Genomic DNA, 20,826 nt, shown 5'->3' with positions numbered 1-20,826 from the left:
TCTCTGTAAATATCACTCTTTTTCAAAAAATATTTCTCCAGAGATGGATTTCACCGATGATATTAAACTTACTCGAGTTGTCTTTGCTCTTCGTGGTGGAATTCTTTAGACTCCAAGGTGTTGACCAGTAGCTCTGAATTCTGAGCCATGGATTGAGCTAACTGTTCCATCAGTTTATGGTTCTCATCCTCCAGGTTACTATTCAGCTGCATCAGCATCTGACGAGAGGCAGATAGTGAATCGATAGATTACATTAATCTTTGGCAGTCACAATCCTAATTAAATTGTGCATCCACATCGATGGGAACAGACCAAAGATGCCACAGTTTATGTTACAATTATCTCCATGAGCTCTCTCTTGCTTTATTTGTTTTCACAAATAAAACTTGTCATGCAGACCTCAAAAAACAGATCATAACTGTGTAGCAGACGATGCACAAAATGTTCCATTCTACAGTTTTCTAATGGCAAATACATATCATGAGAACTAATGTAGATATGTTATAAATTACATGACATGGACAGCTATGGCATGGTTCCTCTAGAAGCAACATTGATGAGATCATTCCACAGAAAACCTCATTCATATGTGTTTTATCCTCTACCAATTGTGGAACCTTTCCAATCAAGATTTCTTACTTTTTATATTTAATTTACATAATTTAAAAGTGTACAAACTAAACTTAGTGGAGGTGTGAAGTAAACTCATCATTTAATTTAGGATCACTTGGTAGATAGTAGAATAATGTTATGGCTGAATGCAAGTAATAAAAGAATATCAACAGTTTAAAGTTTCCAATGCTTTACGTTACTACATTATAGATAATTAGCTTGACTAGTAAAGAACCATGTCATACAACAGAGTATAACATTCCATTATCATATGTGATTGATATTTATTTGAAAACTTATCTAGCAGCTAAAAAGTGTCATTACTTAATTTATCTCACTCATTCACTTAGGTGGAAAAGGTAGGGGAATCTCTTGATTTGATCATTTTTAATGTAAGGGTCAGTAATTCTCTGTAGATTTGGTCAATTTGCCAGCCAAAAGTAAAAGGTTTCTTTAATCTTCAAAGTTCAATACTCTTGGTGGTAACAATGTCACAAAGGCAAGTGACAGCATCATTTAACCTGTATTCCCAAACAAGGATCCACTGTAAAATGGGAAACAGCGCGCCCTTTACCATCCAAACTGTTTCTTACCTCACACTTATGTTCAAGCTTTGCTCTTTCCACCTCAATGCTTTGATACTGATCTCGAGCCTCGGCGAGTTCGCCCTGTAACGATGTATGTTCTAACTGCAGCGACCTGACAAAAGTACAGAGAACTTGTTGAGGATATTGAAAATGAATTTTCTTTCTCTTGAAATTCAATTACTCATCAACGCCTCATCGGTTATAAATAATAAATAACATAACATAGGATGACTCACCACTTCAACCTTTATGAAAATGATAGGAGAGAAATTTTATAAACCAAATCAACTTCATGGATGAATACTCCCATGGGAGTATGCCATAAAACATGATTAGGAACATTGAATAATGAAACATAAATATTTAACAGTGAACTAACCCAGTCAATCTGGGGAAAGAAATGCCTTTCAATTAACATGCTTTTCATGCAAATATTTACAAACGAGCCTATGAAAATATATTACAAGAAAGAGAAAATAATAAAAGGAGAGAGTGCAAACAAAAGAAGAAGAAAACAACAAGAAAGGTAACAGAAGGAATGTGATATGTATCAGTTTGCAGCATCTGTGGAATGTAATATCTCCTCCTAGAATTAACTTATCCTGTACTGTGCCTTCAATAGATGGAAAACATGGTGCACCCTTTAAGCATTAATGTACCATTACTATGTCTTCACTGTAACAGCTATGCAGTACATCCTCCTCTAAGCATTAATGTACCATTACTATGTCTGTAACAGCTATGTAGTACATCTTCCTCTAAGCATTAACATACCTGTGCCATGCGATCATGTGAAGCAATATTCCCCCTCCTAGCAATAACTACACCTATCATGTGCCATCAATAAATGGGGTCTATAGTACACCTTGTAGGCATAAACATACCTGTACCATGCGATTATCAAGCAAAGCGCACACTCCTAGCATTAACCAAACCTGTAATGTGCCTTCAATGAATGGGGTCTATAGTACATCCACCTCTAAGCATTAATGTACCATTACTATGTATTCACTGTATCAGCTATGTAATACATCCTCCTATAAGCATTACCATACCTGTACTGTGTCTTGACAGTCTTCATTCCATCCTCCCTCTCGTTGTACTCCTGATTCAGCCTGCTGTGCGATCTCTGTAGAGAGTCATATTCTGCCTGCAACCTCGGTCCCTTGTTGACCTCCTCCCGTTTCTTACTTGCGCTAGAGGACTTCTCAGCCTCTTTACACCTTCTCTCGAGAGCGGCTGACTTGCTGGCCAGATCCTGGTGGTCGGCTTTGACATCCCTGTACAACAGTTTCACATTATTATGCTCTTCCAACAACGCGTCGTAGTCGTCCGTCAACGACTCGTGCAGTTGCAGGATGTTCGAGTGGTCGCTCAAGAGGGCCTCGTGATTGGAATCTAGTTCATCGTACCGTTCCCTGAGTATCTCAAAGTCCGCCACCTCGGTGGCGATTCTACTCTGGAGGGACATATTCTGGGATTCCAGGGTCTTGTTCTCTACTTGAAGTTTGGCATAAGTCAGTTTTGCATTTGTGCTCTCTGCCTGGAGAGTTTCCATCTTAGACTGGTAACTTTGGACCTCGGTGGTCTTGGACTCGCACTGATCTCGCAACACCTGAATCTGATCTTTCAAATTGTTGGCTTCTGATTGAAGAGTGGCATTCTGGAAAGAGAAAAAAAAAGGAATCAAACTTTTAACAAACTTTTGTAAAAATGTGGTCAGGTTAATCCGAGATAGAGAAAGGTGCCGAGGCATACACACACTAATGTGATATTAAAGCACACATGAACATCACCATAGTATAAACGAAACAAATCATATTCCATGTATGATTACATAAATACAGTTTCTATGATCTCGACCAGCGCATGCATTATACCATACTATAGCCTATGGGTCCAAGTCACATGACCAGAAGACCTGAAACTTTAACTTAAAAGGTAAAGCTAAAAGGTAAAAGGTAAAGCTTAAAAGCTAAGTGTGGAGTGTTAGCTCAGTGGTTAACACCGGTGCCTTTCAATCATAATGTCCTGAGTTCGAGTCACTCCAAGATTAATGTATGTCGTCCAGTTACAGAGTTGTGGACAATTGACAATTCATCATGGACGTTAAATATGAATATAAGAGACTGACTTCGGTCAGCTTGCGGCTTTGATAAGCCAATGATGGCTTCTTCGCGAGTTCCTGCTTTGCAGGAGGATCTAAAATACATACAATACATACATACATACATTGTGACAACATTTTTCAACATTGCTAATTTCTTTCAGACTTAACATTCATCACAATTAGGGGAGTGCATGATACATTTCATCTTGAATATGAAGATCTTTCATATGGAGATCAAAGGAGCAAGGAAACATGATATCTTTCACAAGGGAGTAAGGAAAGCGGAAACAACTTTGGGAAGCTCACCGTCCTCTCGACAGAAACCAGATGATCTTGCATCTTCATCACCTCTTTGGTACTCTGTCGGTCACTGTCTGTTCGTCTGTGAACGGCAAACAAACATACAAACAAAGATGAAACGTAATTTTATTTGTAGAGGTAAAATTACAGGTAATTGTAGAGATAAGAAATAAACTAAAAAAACATGGAATGGGAAATGGAATAATCCTTTGCTTTCTCAGGTTTCCCTTACAACTCATTATGAACTCTTCTTTTTTTTCTATTCCTCCAGGAATAGAACATATGGAATACTTTTGTTGAATGAACTGAATATCTATCTTCAGATACGACAGTTTAAAGACAAGAGGGGCGAAAAAAAAATACAGCAAATTAGAACAACCAGAAGGCTGCTAACAATCGAAACCAGTGTGGATAGAATGATCGACTAAACTGCTTAATTTAAAACAAAATTCATTGATAAGTGAAACTTAACTTACATCAAATGATTCTCAATGACTTCTTCATTAGTATAGGTAAAAATCCCATTTCAACGCCATATTTTCAGACAAGTTGAAAAAGGCCATTTTTTCTTTACATCCTATAACGCACAATCATTTATTCAAACAGGACGAGAGGTAAACTCCTATTATTGTTAAATATACGAACAAAATTTCAATGTACATTCCAGCTAAGTAAATATTTCAACTGTAAGGACAAACTAGAAGGACACACAAGGACAAGTTTCCATGACAACAGGACATTTTCCACTGATGGGTTTACCACATCACCTACAAAACATTGGAATAGCAGAGATTACCAATAGTAACAGAAAGGTAGCTTCTAACATACCATATCATCTGTTAGAACACAAATTTGAAGTAACTGTTTTAATGTGAAAACAAGTTCTTTGTTCATCCTATCTGCCTTTTTAGTGTCAGTGACAATGTGTACAACCATACAAAGGATTATTTGAATTGGTTTTATTATGCACAATTTAACAGGCAGTGGCGGAGCGTCCATACAGTCAGGGGGGGCGGATGTCCCCCTGACGGACTCAAATGGACTGTTGGCGCCCTTTTCAGCTTTAACCACTTTTTACTTATTCTAGATTATTGACTTTTTTATTGCCCTCTCATCTACTTATTGACATTTGTCACATTTTGTTGGTGTAATTTGGCGATGACACCTATTTATTCTTCGTTTATCTGCAAATTAGCCAGGCCCGGAAAGGGTCATTTCCGGCGATCTAGGGAGTACCTTTACTCAAAAATTTTCTGTACGCTAAGCGCCAACCAGTGGTGGCACTCCTTTTAGATAGTGTCGAAAGCGCCCCTACAGACCCTTCTCGCCCCTCCTGACCAATACCCCTAGCTCCGCCACTGTTAACAGGAGCACATAAAATAAACAAAACAGATTTTGTAGATTTTTTCTAGAATAAATGGAGACTCGTACTTGACTTTTTTATCTTCTTTGGTCTTAGACCCTGCTTTTGATCTTTCTTCTGCGAGTTGATTCTGCAATCTCTCGTAATCTCTCTTGACTTGGTTCAAATCCTCCGAGAGTACTTGGTTACGACTTACAGACTCCTTCCACCTGGCAAAGAAAGGGGATGAAATGTCTATGAAGGTTTCTATTACTGAGTACAAGGAACTGCTAGAGTATAATGCATTGAGCTGTTAATACATAAAGGGATATGATTTTAGAAATAATTGTCATATTCCATAATGGCTTTTATGTCCACTAAAATGCCAAACCATTGGTAACATTTGTTGGTAATAAAACAGTCGACTTCAGCATTTATATTTTCACACATTTTTTTTGTGGCTCTCTCATGACACCCTCTAACTAAATGAATATTAATTAGCAACTACAAGAGTGCATAGAAACCATACCTACTACCATACATACTATAGAAGACAGAATGAGCTATTTTAAATAATTTCATACAAGAGAAAGGAAACTATTGGCTACAATATTCAACTCCATGATTCCTTTGCCAAATCCAAAATACCTCTGAGAATAAATAATACATGTAACCGTCAAAATTGGACACCTAACCTTGTCTCCAGATTTTTAATCTTCTCTTCTTTAATTTCCAAATTCTTCTTTAATGCCTCGTCCATCTTGCTCTCCAGAGCCTTGTATCGCCTGGAATGAATTAAAGACAACAACAAAAAATTGAGAAGTACAGAAAATCGGCGTTGACAAAATAAGAAAAAAATTGCCAAAGACATTTACATTTTTAAATATCATAACGCTCATACAATCATCACCGGACCTCAATCACTTATTCCATAAAAGGACAAAAGAAAATTGTTGACAAACTACCGATTAAAGCTAAATGTATCACAAAAATTTAGGAGGCAAAGGTTTTTTTCTTATATCTTCCTTGTGGGACTGAAATACTGACAAAGTTCAACCCCCAACCTTAAATGAGACAAACCCAACACTAATCATCGGTCTAAGTGATAGAGATAACTGTCATGAATAACTTCCTCAAACAGCTAAGGAAATTTCTTTATTCCATTTCGGAGATATCACAGATTTATAAGATAAATTTAGCTTCGATGAGAATATGAATGAAGTATTAAGAGGGAATTCCTTTTTTAGGAGAATTTTTGTATTCCAGAGATCCAATATTGTGAAGAAAAACTATGGTGTGATTTCTACAAAGATCTCTATCAAGAAGAAGCTGTAATGGCTGTTATGTGTTGGAATACAAACTCTTGTGAAGGATAAACTTGCATTTTATTTCATAACATTACAGTTACAGAGACATTCCTATTATATCATGCCACTACAAATTATCCATCCCCCCCCCTTAAAAAAATACTACTTGCAAAGAAGTTTCTCCCATTTTTTTTTCTTCAGCATTTTTTTTTTTTTTTTTAATATTGTCATCTTTAATAAGGGTAGTGCTGCTCAGTGCAGAAGCATTCCTCCTCTTCAATTTTCATGTAAGCATTCATGTGTAATCTCCACTGACATATGTCTCAGTTTGTCGTTCATTTATATTTTCTTCAACCTCTCCCTTTCTCATCACATTTTGCCAACTGGCAAGATCTGTTTTAGGTTAACAAGCTCATTACAGCAAAGTGCGAGTCCCTTCTTGAGGTTGATTAACCCACAAACTCCCCAGAGAAGCCTTAACAATCGATATCTACCACTCGGTTACAAGTAACTTGAGCCCGACGACTACAATGATGAAGGAATGCAATTTGATTCTCCTTACGTTTCATCTTGGTTCAGTTCTTGGTGCAATAATTTCTCCCGATCCAAGCCCAGTTTCTCCAGCTCCGAAGTCAGTCGTTCTTGCTCATTTTCCAGCTGTTGCCTCTGTATTTTCTCGTTTACGAACTCCTGGAGGGCAAAATCAATAAATCAGGGAAAGTAAATCGTGAGCTTTCCATCCAAATTTCAAAACATCATGTTACCACACGAGAATTTTCTCATCCTTGAAAAGATTACTCTGGTATCTGATAACGAATTTTTTTTGGTAAGCAGAAAGACAGATGATATGAGTAAAACTAGAGAGCTATTTTAGGTATATTGCCACGATCGCTTTGTTTTTTTCTGGATACTGACAGCAGCTATGACAAAGGCAAATAAGAATTTTATTTTTTGTTGAAGGGTTGAAATGTGTTCAGATTGAATTTTAAAGGGTAGCATATGTGGAAAACAATAGTCAACTAAGCAAAAGACTGACAGAAAAGTGGAAACCTGACAACTTTAATCCTCTCTTTGTCCCTCCACTGTTTATCTCCTACCTCTCCTCTTCCCCTGTTGGTTTATTTCTTTCTTCTCTCCATCCCTTGTCTACTAATCCCCTTACATCTTTCTGTTTGTGTTCACCATGCTCATTAACCTGTCTGTATTCTGTGCGTGTTTTTGTCCCTTCTGTTACTATTACTTGTCATTCAGCTTTTGTAGAAGATCCTGCTAGGATCAAAACATCAGGCCAACTACTTTTACCACAACTTTAATCTTAAGAGGGGATGTATCATGTAATGTTTATTGCCTTCCTCAGACATGAAAAATTATACTATACAGACACTACCTTGTGTAAGCAAATGATAGCTATGACTGAAAACTGTCGAAAAAATGAGGAGGGCGTACCTCCCGAAGTGTAGACATGGTCTTCTTCTCGATGGTAGCCTGCTTCAGCAGTTCTTTGTTTTCCTTCTCATATTCCTTTGACCTCAACTCGGCGTCCTTTGATTTGCTGACTGTCCTCTGTAGCATCTTAATTTCCTGTTCTAGACTGGTCACCTTGGCGTTCGACTCGTCCACCAGTGTCTCCCGGCTCTCCAGCGACTGTTTTAACCTCTTGTTTTCCTTTTCCAATTTCTTGACTTCCGTCTCCAAGTTAGAATGTTCTACTTCTACGTTTCTCAGATCTTTCTCGATCTCCTCTGCTTTCTTGTTTGAAAGTTTCAGAGAATCGATGGTCTTTTTGAGTTTCTGGATTTCAGTTTCTAGAGTCTGGTTCTCCTTCTCTAACTTTGAATACTTTTCTTTCCCCATGGAAACGGATTTTTCTAGTCTCTTGTTATCCGTGTCCAGACGGACGTTCTCCACCTCCAGCTGGCTCAACCTCTCCTGCGTGGCCTTGAGGTTATCTATGTTCTTCTGAAGTTGTCGATTCCGCCTGTCTAATTCTTCCTTTTCCATCTCCAGAGTGGTTATTCTCGTAGCTGCATCTTTCATGGCACCTAAAGACCTCTGCAGTTTGCTTTCGTTCGCTTTGACCTTGACAAACTCGGACTCCACCTGTTCGTATCTTTGAACTTTGGAGGTCAGACTCTCGACGGTCTTTTCATATTTCGAGTTCTCCACCTCTAATTCTGTGTTCGTTCTTTCGACCTCGTCAAATTTCTCACACATTAACGTCAGCATCTCTATCTTACGTTTCATCGTCTCTTTCTCGTTCTCCAATTCTAAATTGTGCTTCTCTACGACGTCTGTCCTCTCCACCTTTTCTTTCAATTTGCCGCACGTCTTCTGAAGTTGTTTATTGTTCAGTTCTAATTTGGTGATCCGCGTCTGCGCTTGTCGGACATTCTCGTTCAACCTCTTATTTTCTTCCTCGACGTCCTTGATCCGTTGGTTCATGTCCTTCTGGTTCCTCTCCCGTAACGACTCCATGGTTGTATCGTACTGTTCCTTCTCTGCCTCCCATTCTGCTTGGTTTCCTTTGAGGGTTTCGGTAGCAATGAGGGCGCTCTCCTCTGCCTGGGATTTCTCTTCTTTAAGTTGCTTGATCATCTGTTCTAACTCCAAAGCGCTCTTCATATCCTTGGTGCTAGACTCTTGGTATTTCTTGTTCTGTTGATTCATTCGCTGGAGTTCCTTCCTCAAACTCTGGACTTCCTTCTCTAGCTTGAGGGCTTGGGTACTCGCCGAGGCGTTGTATTCAGACAGAAATGAATTGTTTCCTGTGTAAACATATTTTAATATTTATTTGTTAATGCAGGTCTTCCTTTCACAGTCAATAACACATCCCATAGCAGGGGAAAGGTTAAATACAACTTGGTAATTTCAACTTGATAATTCAACGACATCGAAAGAGTAGAAATCATTCTTTACCAAGGAGAGAAAACAGAATATAAAAAAAAAGAAAAAAAAATTGATAGTCTAAGATCTCTATTTACATTGCCAAACATCTTGATGTTCTTTGCACTTGTAGGTTGCTTCTATGTAATGAATCATCAATTACATTTACCATCATACTTTTAGCTGGCTCCAAAAAGTACAGTTACAAATTTTCGTCCAAAGATAATGACTTTACATAATTCATGAGTTACCGGTCTGAGGGAAAAAAAATCAGTCTTTCGCTTTAAAATATCAAATTGAACTATGTGAGAGGAATATAATCTAGAAGACTGTGTGAGAGAGGTTTGTAACTTAAAACTGCCATCACGTTTACACATTTATCACACGTTACATGAGCATTAATGTAAATGTAAGTAAAGGTAAAAACCTTGAACGCAAATATAGGCCTAGGCTTATGTAATGCACTACACACTCTAGTGGTAATAGCTGTACAAAAAGGAGGGAATAATCATGTATCACACCAATTGGTTATTTCATCATAATTTTTCACAAATATGATTGCATAAATGATACAAGTCTACCCAGAAATATCACAAGCTATTCAAGTAAAACAAAGCCAAGAGTTACCTTGTAACTACCAAATGAGGCATTTAAAGACTTGAACGGCCAGCTCATGTAAGGGTCACAGCCCAAGTTAAGTGATATAAACACATACTTCTATTGCAGTTTGTACTACAATGTAGCATACCTCTACCTCCAAAATTAACAGAAGAATTTCTAATAATTTTTTGCTCTTTGTGAGTGACTTTTTATTTATGACATCTTGTAGGATGTCTTTGAATTTTAAATTATTTTCTCATATGTTAAATGAAGGGAGAGTTTACAGTCACCCCTCACTACCACTTTAAAAGTTCAGGCTTGTTGTTAGTTTACTGTTCAAACCTTGAAATGATTCCCATACCTGGCGTGCTTTCATTCTTGGCTTGCTCCAGTTCTAATCCGAGAGATTGGGACTCGGAGATACTTTGGTTGTGCGCCAGTCTGAGAGATGACACTTCCTCTGTGAGTTGCTGCATCCTCTTTCTGTCTTCATCCTGGGTCCCTTCTAAAGCTTTCACCTGCTCTTGTAGGCTGATGTTCTCCGATTCAACCTCTCGTGCATGCTCCAACTTTCCCTGAGCCGTCTCAAGCTGTTCCTCTAAAAGAGTTTTGGTCTCACTTAAAAGCTGGTTGTCATCTCGCAATTCCTGTAAAAATGAGATTTAGAGAAAGACGGCTTTAAAGGTACCCGTTGTGGTCCATCAGTACAACTTCAACAGAATTGTGTATAAATCATATTTTGAGAGAGAAAGGGTGTGGGGGAGGAGTCAATAAGTATTCCCTCAATCTCATTTCTACTTTTGCTTCTCTGCATGTCTGTCAAACATTCGCATCAAGTAAATCTTGCCGAATATTATCACCCCTCCCCCTTGCATCCCCCTGTTCCTCCCCCTAAATCAGACAAACATGGTCAAGAATTTGCTCTCTTTGCCACATTGAACTGCTTTATAACTCATGTAGGTAGATCTATTTAGAATTCTCATTGATCTTACCTCACATACTCTATCCAACACGTCCTAACAAGAAAGGCTTGTTTGTCACTGGACAAATCCAATGTTTTCCTTGTCCATCCTACCCAACTCCTCCCAAACCCCCCAACCCCACCCTCCCCAAGCATCACCATCCTCTGCTCTTTTTCCAACCTATCTTTTACCTCAACTCTTTTTGACAGGTAATCCATCTCATTCATCTTCTCCTTGTATTTTGTAACCTCCACTTCCAGTTGTCTTGATTTCAGAGCCATCTCCTTGTACACGTCCAACTCATCCCTGTAGGCTCTTGCGGCCCTCGCATCTTGGGTTAGTTCCAGGTTCTAGGGGTGGCAGTGGAAAAGTATTAGTCATTATTTAATTCCTCTCACAGCATGGGCACCCTGGCATCTCTCTTTCAACTTTCAGATTATAACACAGCATCTGTTATCTTTATTGCAATAATATTGTTAGCTTTTATTCTGTGACATACAGGGACGCTGGTAAATACAATGTGTAAACTCACAGCTAGACCATGAGCAATGATATCGCTCATTGGACCTTGCAAGAAATCTGCACTTGAACATGAATCTAGTGAGCCACAACACCTAGAGAGAACCCCTTTGTGTTGTCTGTGTATTAGCCTAAATACATGCTATCTGTGTAGTTTGCTTCAATAAGTTCCTTCATAGGGCAAAACATCATAACCAATCATTTTCATAGAAAGTTGCCATTTTATAACACTGCGCTGTTTTGCGATTGGAAGCATGTTAGTAACTTCCATCCCATATATCAAACAATATTTCTTCGTTATGCAGCACAAACTCTTGTTTTTCTGTACTGTTCTCTATTTTCTATTCTAAATTTTACACCAAAACACAATTCTTAATTCCTGTTTTTCCAAGAAAGTGAGCATTGACCACATTCAATTATCATATAAAGGTTAAGAGTGAATTTCCAGTTCAAAATCTGCTGATTATGTTGTTTGTTTCAAAAGCTTCCTTTTATAGAGCAAAGGACATAAGCATCATCATGAATTTCATAAAGATCATAAAGGTTTCTTCTTTGAATGTGTTCCCCTTTCACAGAAATCCTTAGCCAACACAGGATGGAACATAAGCAATCTAATATGTGTCTGCTTACAGTTACGCCTTAATTTAACTAAACAAGATCATGAAAATGATATGCACAACTGATTTCAAAATGGAATGTAGGTTGATAAGGATCGGTATAAAGTAAACATACACAATGTTTGGAGTGTATTGAGTGTTAGTACTAGCGGTTGCTCCAATGTGGCAGCACACATCCTGAATGATACCAGGATGTGGTTCGATAAAAACTTAACTAGTTTATCAAATTTCTTATGTGCCCTTAAAAAGATGGACAGATCCGACACTTCTGTCGATTATAAAGAGAAGCGTTTAGCCATTCACTCATACCCTACCAAATGAAAGTAATCAAGTACACTTCATGACTAGATATCTGCCTAGCTTATTTAAAGGCCTCTAACAGCTTAGGCTGGGTATACCTGCTATGAGAAAATGTTGTACACTTAGACTTTAAGTTTTACATTTTCTTGTCGAAGTAGATTATATGGATGATTCTGTCAAGAAATTTGGGAAAGTTTGTTATCAAAATTTACAATGTGTCCATACTACAATAAGACAAGAACACTTCCATTACTTGATGATGACGACGACGACGAGGTTGAAGATGCACCATTATCTGGAGAAAGAGTTGGCTACTCAAGAGGCTGTACAAACTAACAACAGGGTCATTCCGCCTCAAATCAACCAATTTTCTGACAAGTTTCCAGGTGACCCTCTCAGATTTAGATGAAACTTCATAAGAATGATTGATTATGGCCCAAATGAACACATACAAAAAATTGAAATCATACTCCATGTTGTTTCCGAGATAAAGCCCATTGAAATTTGGTCGAAATGGCCATTTTGTGCATGCGGGATTCGCGAAAAGTGACTATTGTGATATTTTTTCGACTTTGAAAGCTAATAATTCACTCTTTGTACCAGGTAGAGAGCTTAAATTTGGTATGCTATCTGACCTACGGAGTTTGATTTTAACTTTTTGTACGTGATCATTTGGGCCACATTCAATCATTCTGATGAAGTTTCATCTAAATCTGAGAGGGTCACCTGGGGACCACTGGTTGATTTGACATGGAATGACCCAACAACAAAAACTAACAAAGCTGTACTTTCACTACTGAAAATAAAACCAAAATCAGTAATTAGTTATTCTACCTCTTGTCTGAGTTGCTGAAGGGTGACATTTATCTTCTCCGCCTCCTCTTTGTATTCTAAGATCACCTCGTTCTTCTCCTCTACCTCTTGCCGTAGCCTCCTGAGCTTTGACTTGGTCTCTGCTAGGTCGATGGTCACCTGCCGATGTTTGTCCTGGGAAGGCACAGGACTGACCGGAGACGGTGCGTACGGTAAACTCTGGTCTGGTTTCTCCTGACTGAGTTCTATAATGATCTGAAAAAAAAAAAAAATGGTCCAAATAAACAAATAAATAAATCTCACAGGCATCAAATTGCACAATTCCTTATAACAAGTGTTAATTTCCTGCACCTCTCCCCCCCCTTCCTCCACAGGGAGAAGATTGTCACTTGGGGGAGGGTAGATAAGGTAGATGTCATCTCATCCTCATTTGAATAACTTCCATGAAATTACTGTAATGTCTGACCAGGCTTGGGGTAATCGTAATCAGTAATCGTAATCGATTACAATCGATTACATTTTTTGAAGTAATCATAATTGATTACTTTTGTGAAAATTACAAAGTAATCGTAATCGTAATCGATTACAGGGGCAAAGTAATCGTAATCGTATTACATTTATGATTACAGTGAAATTTGAATGAGAAGGGCAAAATTAGTAGAAATGATTAAAACTAATTCTTACTATTGGCTTTTAGTGTGACCAAAGAAGTGTTCCTGCTTCTAGAATTCTCTAGCACTATAAACTTATACTAAGAAGTACTGGGGATTTGATCGCCATATTCAAGGATTTTTTATCACCTGAATTATTCTGTTCAATGCTGCCTCTCAGCGTTCACAATCCTTTTGCATACACAACTGGTTGTCTGTTTAATTGTCCGTTTAAATTGTATTTTTTACTGGACTTATGGGTTACACATCTTAAACATGTTAAGGCATAAATGTGTAATGCCTGGTAGGAATTGTAGATATACTTCCACAATTTTGTCCGTATATACTGTAAATGCCCTTCCTTTGCCCTATTTCATTGCCCTATTTCCCTGCAGAGAGTTATAATAAACAGATATGCAGAGGATTGTGCAAGTAACCACAATGTAATCATGATTACATTACAATATAATCGTAATCGATTACATTCAGATGTAATCGCCCCAAGCCTGTGTCTGACTGACAGTGATTAAATGACAAAAAAAATGCTTGTTTGTAATAATAATAATATATTTCCTTTAAAGTATCAGCTGTGCCACGTATCAACCAAAACCAATCTCAAGAACTGATTTGTTGCTAGTCTTCATGCTTCACATACAAGCTCTAACTGCAACAAAGCAACTTTAAAAAAAGAAATCATTGAAAAGATTGACTGAAATTTTATCATTTACTACTGCTTGGTTCTGCTACATTCCCAGAGCAGTCAAGACAGTTGATATTGTCCCCCCCACACCCCCCACCCCCATGAATGAAATCATGTGTTAATAATTTATTATTATCTGCTACATAATCATACATGATGATACCCTCAAAACAATGACATCATTGATATTGTTTTAAATGTCTGTTTTTGTTTTGGGGGGGGGAGGGGGGGTTCTTACTAACAGAAGTAACATATGAGTGAAGAGAAGTTTACAACAACAACAAAAAGGAGTTCAACCCCTGATCGACCTCCCAAGAGGTCCTACGATAATAGTATTGTTTTTATAGAATAGACACTTTTTTTTTTAAGAGAAGTTTTCATTGCTCAGGGAATAATTTGTGTAGCAATTTTGAAGGCTTTGAATTCTTATTATAAATTCTATATAGTTCCTGTGTACAATTTCAATTTTGTTAGGCAGTAGAGAACACATTAATCCCTGTTGCTGCATACATACAGTCTAAAGGACATTTAAACAGGTAGCGTAAATCTATTCTAATAATTAATCAGACTATAATAGAAACAATATTTCACTTTCTATTTTCATTATAGTCATACACAAACCATGTACTTTATGACAAACTCTACTAAAAGAGACACTGTTTGTTCCAAGGGTAGTATCTAACATCTATAAACTATAGTAAGCACTGCTATGCAAAACAGTTCAATCATCACTTTCATTTCTAGTATCAACGACAGACTTGACAAGTATGCTACACTATTTTCCCAGCTTAAAAACATTGCTTTCTTAGTTGCTATTTTATCCCAGGCTTTAAATATTAACCCTCTCTAAATTTGACTGTAACTTCAGACACATTTTCAGACACGGTCTGGTTCATTTTCTGTTGGGATTTAGCACACAACTCTGGTAAATCATTTCAAACTTCATCTTTTTTTCATTTTTTGCACATGTTTTTTTCTCTGTGACAGTAGTCTAATAAATTTTTATATCTTATGAAAACAACTGTTCAATTGTACTGTGATCATTAAATATAGTTTGACCCTACTGGAAACTTAAATTTTCCTCCATCATATCATTTTTTTTTAGAATATTTTTATTTTTTTAATTTCATTAAACCATTTTTCCACAGCCGTTCCTCCATGACTGAATTCCCTTTGATAGTTCAAAATCTTTTGAAAGCAAGTGTTCAGGCGCGTAGCCAGGAATTTGCCAAGGGAGGGGCGAAACTGTAGATTCGGCATTGCAAACTATCTAAGCGTAGCGCCACCATGGTTGGCGCAAAGCGTACAAGAAAATTTTGGCTCAAAATGCCTCCCAGATCGCTGGAAATGTCACTTCCCAGGCCTTGTAAGGTGCATCTTAGCATTTTCTCTTGGAAAATACTAGCAATATCATAAAAACATTAAAAAAATTTTTTTAAATATGCTCAAGGGGGGGCGGCTGCTCCCTTCGCCCCCCCTTGGCTACGCGCCTGCAAGTGTTACATTTATGTTGCGCTTGATCACCTATTAAAGTTAACAGGTTTACCCTCCATCTTGTGATGAGAACATTCTCAATAAAATCATTTCCAACTTGATTGTTTGTTTCCCTACTAGCAGAACCCTTTCCTCCATAACGAGCTGTCAAATTGATATTTTGTCATCTTTTGTAAACAACTACATAAATTTATGCCACTCAAATTCCCTTAATAAAGTTAAACTGTTACCCTGTGTTTAAAGATTCTTCCACAAAACCATAAATTAGAATATTCTTCAACTAATCATCTCTTATCTGTTTTCTTATTCAATGCTAAAACCTCATGTAAGCAGTCTATTGGATTTAATGTCCTGTGTACAACAAAACTGTACACAAACGCAAGAACATCTGCCTGTGATCGCTTTATATAGTTAACTGACACTCTATTTTTGCATATCCTCCCATCAAACCACTTGGCCCTTTATTTCAATGCATAATTTGTAACGGTCTAAATATTTCTTTATAACTCTAGACAAGTTACAAAATTTCCAAAATGGCAGTTGTCCCTTGAATTGATAGTTGTCTGTAAGCATCTGTGCCCTTACATACACCACTCCTGTGATCAATTAGTCCCTTAACTAAAGTCAACAACTCTGCCCCCCCCCTCCCCCTCCTCCAATTTTTGAATATCCCTCCATGACAACTTTGAAACATGTTTCATTCCTGGCAATAACACTGTATTGGGTGTGTTTCTACTGATAGGCCAGCATGTTACACGTACATGTATGTATACTGATGTACTACAAACAGTACACAACACAGTAGTCAAGGGTAACATCCTTCAGCAGTGACAACTTAATCACCTTCAGACATCTGCTTCCATTTCACTTCGGTTTCATCGACTTTCACGGCCAACACTTTCTCTTATCATCTTGATCGTATTTTTGGAGATTTTCATTTGTAATTTGCCTTTGGCCATTGGCATTGGAAATGTGTTGGTAATGTGTGTATATATACTGTCACTAAACAATGATCTCTAGCAAAGTGTCTCTTTTTCTCCTAAAAAAACAACTTAAACTTACAATGTGAGAGGAGGATGAAGAGCCCTACAGGTATATATTTAGCCTTCATGTTAAAAATTGCAATTTAAACTGGGAGAAGTTCAACCATAATCACACCTTCCCCCTCCCCCCTCCCCCAATCCAATCCCCTAGCTCTTCAAGACATATATGCACAAACTGATTGTTTCAGTAAAGCATCATGTAAAGGTTTAAAAACCAGACTCTTAGGATTTAATAATATTGTTATTTGGCTACAACTGCATTGATTGGAAAAGCTTAAAGCTTAATCATTACAACAATATAATCTGTACAAGACAGTTTAAAAAAAAAATGCGTAATTGAACCCTACAATGAATCATGATGAGGTTTAAAAGTAGCAGACAAACAGATGATAAATGGTGACAAATTAACTTGTCATAGACTGAGAAGTACTTCAACAAACAACCGCTGCTTAAACGAAGCTACTACTTAATATATTCAAGCTTTGCGAGGTATGGCTCTCAGCCCAATCTAGTTCATAAATTGCAGCATGAATAAAGGAGGCCATAAGGAGATACAACGAACAAAGGCTGAATAATTTCTGTCAACATATCGCCATAGAAGACGCACCATTTCTTCAAAAGACGAGCGACAAAGCTAACAACAGCTGACACATACCCAATCCCAAAGAGACTAATTGCACGTACTTTGAAGTGGGGGGGGGGAGGGGGAGGAAGTCTCATTCATATGGTAATAAGCAAAGTTTAAAGCAGCATATTGCCTCTGAAATGATTAAACTTACATTGCGTTTCAAATTCAATGGTGTAGTCAACATTACCAGGAGCTGTACTTCTAAGACCATATTTATCCTTAAATAAATCATTACGGAATAGCTGTTTGCATTGGTTCAACAAGTTTTGATACCAAATTACAATCCAGTGTTACTCAGAATAAGGTTGCAGAATGATGAAACTAAGATATCCCACCTTGATAGTTTTACCAAATGAAGGTTGAAGAGCAAATCATTAACTAATCCATTCGATCCTCAATACTTCCAAACTCCGACCAGTTTTCACATCAGAAATGTAATTCAGAGATTTTAAGCTTGGGATTGGGATTTGGCAATATGCAAAAAAATTTAACTTCATCTTGAAACATGAAATTGATCAACTTTGAAGTTGTCCCTCGAGTTTTAGTATCGCAGACAGGCTTAAAAAATATGAATGAAGACCAACTCAAAAAGCTGCTTAAGGCAAATTTTGTATTGAATGTGAGGAACTTCATCCTGCCATACTTCCGTTACAATGTAGAACATTCAATTTGCTATTCAATTTTTATTATCAAATAACTAAGAAAAAATTACTAAAAAAATGTAAGTGCACTTGAATTAAGAGTTTGTTTGGACTTAAAAAAGCTCTAATACTGCTTTATGAAACTCGTTTTTGTGAAGAGTTATTTCCCTAATTTCATCACTTAAATTTCACTCTCACAAGGTAACATTTTTAAGTGGTATACAAGATATGAAGGGCTAATATATTCCATACAGTTCATGGTCAGCTAGTGGAGCTTACAGGAACAACTGATATGCTGCCTCTCTCATCACAAGCCCATAGAACCAGATTCCAGTTTTCTCCAAGGAGGAGAAAACTCATTTTCTGATTTTAAACCCAATTTCTATGGACAAGCTCTGAGGGGATATCAAATTTATTTTGGAATGTTGATACACCATGAAACAGTGCTATCATCTTCAGATATATCTAATATCTTCGTCCGGTTACTTAAAACTTATCAAAAGGATTTCCAGCTTTTTGTACAAAAGACAGTTGACCTTTATGTTTTCAAGACTTGTGAATTTTAGGGAAACTTGCTTAGGTGTTGGAACGAAGATCTTAAGGATGACGGATTGTCGATGAAACAATCTATGAATGCCTGAAGCCGGGGAAGAAGGGAGGAGGTTCATAAATTTGTATGCTCACGTAATTTTGCAACTGATGATATATAACATTTTACGATTTCAGGGGTTTGAAAGGAAGGCAGTAGATGAAAGTGCAGTAGTGGTGAGGAGACAGGTAGATGAGAAGGGTTAAAAGACTAGTTTGGAATTTATACTCATTTCAAATTCATTTGCTAAGTTCCATACCCAACTGAATACTATAATTCTTGGAAAGCTACCCGCCCCTCGCCCCCCCCCCCCATTTTTGGGGGTCTTGACAAGAGGATCAACAAGGACCAAGAAGTGAAGAAAAAGTGCAGTTGTTGGGGTGGAGGAGATCAATTTACCATAAGCTACTTGACATGTTTGAATTTAGTGCAGTAAACCTGAAGAGCATCCTACAATACATTGGAAGCAGGCTGATGAGATAACATTTGAGTATCCATCATATTCCCGATGCTTATTGGTTTGGGGATTTACGAGGGAAGTCAATACAATATATATATTTTTCTTCAAATTCAATCAATATTAAATTCAGAAGTGGATAACTTCCAGTAGTTACAAAGCATTGCATCAATACGTCACAATATTTCGTCTGAGCAATCCCAATAAATTTCTAGGCTTTATGATCACACCTTAGTGACATACAAAACTGGAATCATCATATCAATTACTGATCCTGCAGGGAAAGTAAAAAAATGTCCCTCAAATGTCTCAAACCTATCACATTTTGATCAAAGATTTATAGGTTCCTATCTAAAAGGTGTGGATCCCTTCTTTTTATCCTCTGAAGTAATAAGTCGGGTAAAATACTGAAGATTTCAAGATACTCTTCTCTCCTTGTCAGACAGAAATCGAATTCGTTTGGCCTAGTTCTAACTTATAATTTATTTAACTGAAAGGGATGCTGCTGTTTGCACAGAGGGTTCCAGGAAAGGTTCAATAAACTGTGTTTGCACAGTTAACACTATAAAGAGTGCAGACAAAATTAATAAAATGGAAAAGAGAAAATTACTGTTGACTCAGAGATATTTCTACCGGTATCTATAAGTGGCGGTAAGGAGAATTTTTAAGTTTTCTTTTCAAATAGATGAGAAGAACTCAACAGGCTTGGGTAATTGTGATATAATGAATGATGTGGAGATGAGTTTTTTATTGTCTTTTTTTTCCTTTCTTTTGTGTCGTAATATTTATTCATAGAAATTAAGGTGGCTTTATATCAAACTGTTTTGCAAATCAGTAAAGAAAGGCTTTTCAATATCACGAGAGGGGATGGAAGTTAAAATGGCTAAGCTGAAACTAACAGTGAATATATCAGGAATAGGGCAGTGTAGTGTACTTTTGCAAACATGGCAAAATTCAAGTCACATTACACAAGAATGTTTATGTATATGTATATAAACATATATATATTTATATACAGTATATATTGAAATCGTTGTGAGTTGGAAAATCCAGAACAGTGAAAAAACTTCCAGCCTCCACCGGGATTCGAACCTGGACCTCCCGCTTTATATGCGGACACCTTACCCACTGTGGACGCTATGTATAAGGAAGAAGGACGGGATGTAACAACTGCAACTCATACAAATGTTAAACATACCCTTGCTAACTAACAGATCACCTAGAAATCAAAAGCTGCTCGAAAATCCCTCTTTTTGATAAGGATACTTAATTGGCTGGCATAACACAGTCAAGAAACTGGTGGAACAAAGTGGTGAACACCAAGCGATATCCGGATGGTTACAGAGATCTGACGGGATAAAATATCTTGTACGAAAACACACTTCTTGACAGTTTGAGTGGTTAGAATGTATAGGAAGGTCATTGACCAAGAGTGACCTGTCACTCAGGGCATACAGTGTTTACAAGATTAACAGATCACTACACACACTGTAGAGTAAGAATGCTGAGGTTGTGGGGAGACAGGTATAAAATGGAGGACGCAAAGTAAATTCTTGCTCACTAATGGCTAGACTGGAATTAGATATATATAATCGTCATTCGTCAACAAATTATCCCCAATGATACACAATAGACTTGTTGAGTTCTTGTAAGCACACTAATGCTTTTTTCT

At 37.4% G+C, this 20,826-nt stretch overlaps 1 protein-coding gene across 4 annotated transcripts in view; it reads right to left on the bottom strand.

The window, feature by feature from the left end:
- The window catches only part of LOC139971045 (girdin-like), an 82,070-nt gene that overhangs the window by 19,100 nt on the left and 42,144 nt on the right, over positions 1-20,826 (bottom strand). For all 4 annotated transcript variants that reach the window (XM_071977202.1, XM_071977204.1, XM_071977205.1 and 1 more), the window contains exons 7-17: positions 12,974-13,207; positions 10,895-11,053; positions 10,103-10,388; positions 7,705-9,023; positions 6,821-6,948; positions 5,647-5,736; positions 5,041-5,181; positions 3,616-3,691; positions 2,255-2,862; positions 1,206-1,311; positions 73-218 (exon numbers count right to left, since the gene is read on the bottom strand). In XM_071977202.1, coding sequence (XP_071833303.1) covers positions 73-218; positions 1,206-1,311; positions 2,255-2,862; positions 3,616-3,691; positions 5,041-5,181; positions 5,647-5,736; positions 6,821-6,948; positions 7,705-9,023; positions 10,103-10,388; positions 10,895-11,053; positions 12,974-13,207 — 3,293 coding nt within the window. The remainder of the gene's footprint in view (positions 1-72; positions 219-1,205; positions 1,312-2,254; positions 2,863-3,615; positions 3,692-5,040; positions 5,182-5,646; positions 5,737-6,820; positions 6,949-7,704; positions 9,024-10,102; positions 10,389-10,894; positions 11,054-12,973; positions 13,208-20,826) is intronic.

The sequence above is a fragment of the Apostichopus japonicus genome, chromosome 8 (assembly GCF_037975245.1).
Source record: "Apostichopus japonicus isolate 1M-3 chromosome 8, ASM3797524v1, whole genome shotgun sequence".
NCBI classification, from domain to species: Eukaryota; Metazoa; Echinodermata; class Holothuroidea; order Aspidochirotida; family Stichopodidae; genus Apostichopus; species Apostichopus japonicus.
This window is presented reverse-complemented; position numbering and strand designations above follow the sequence as displayed.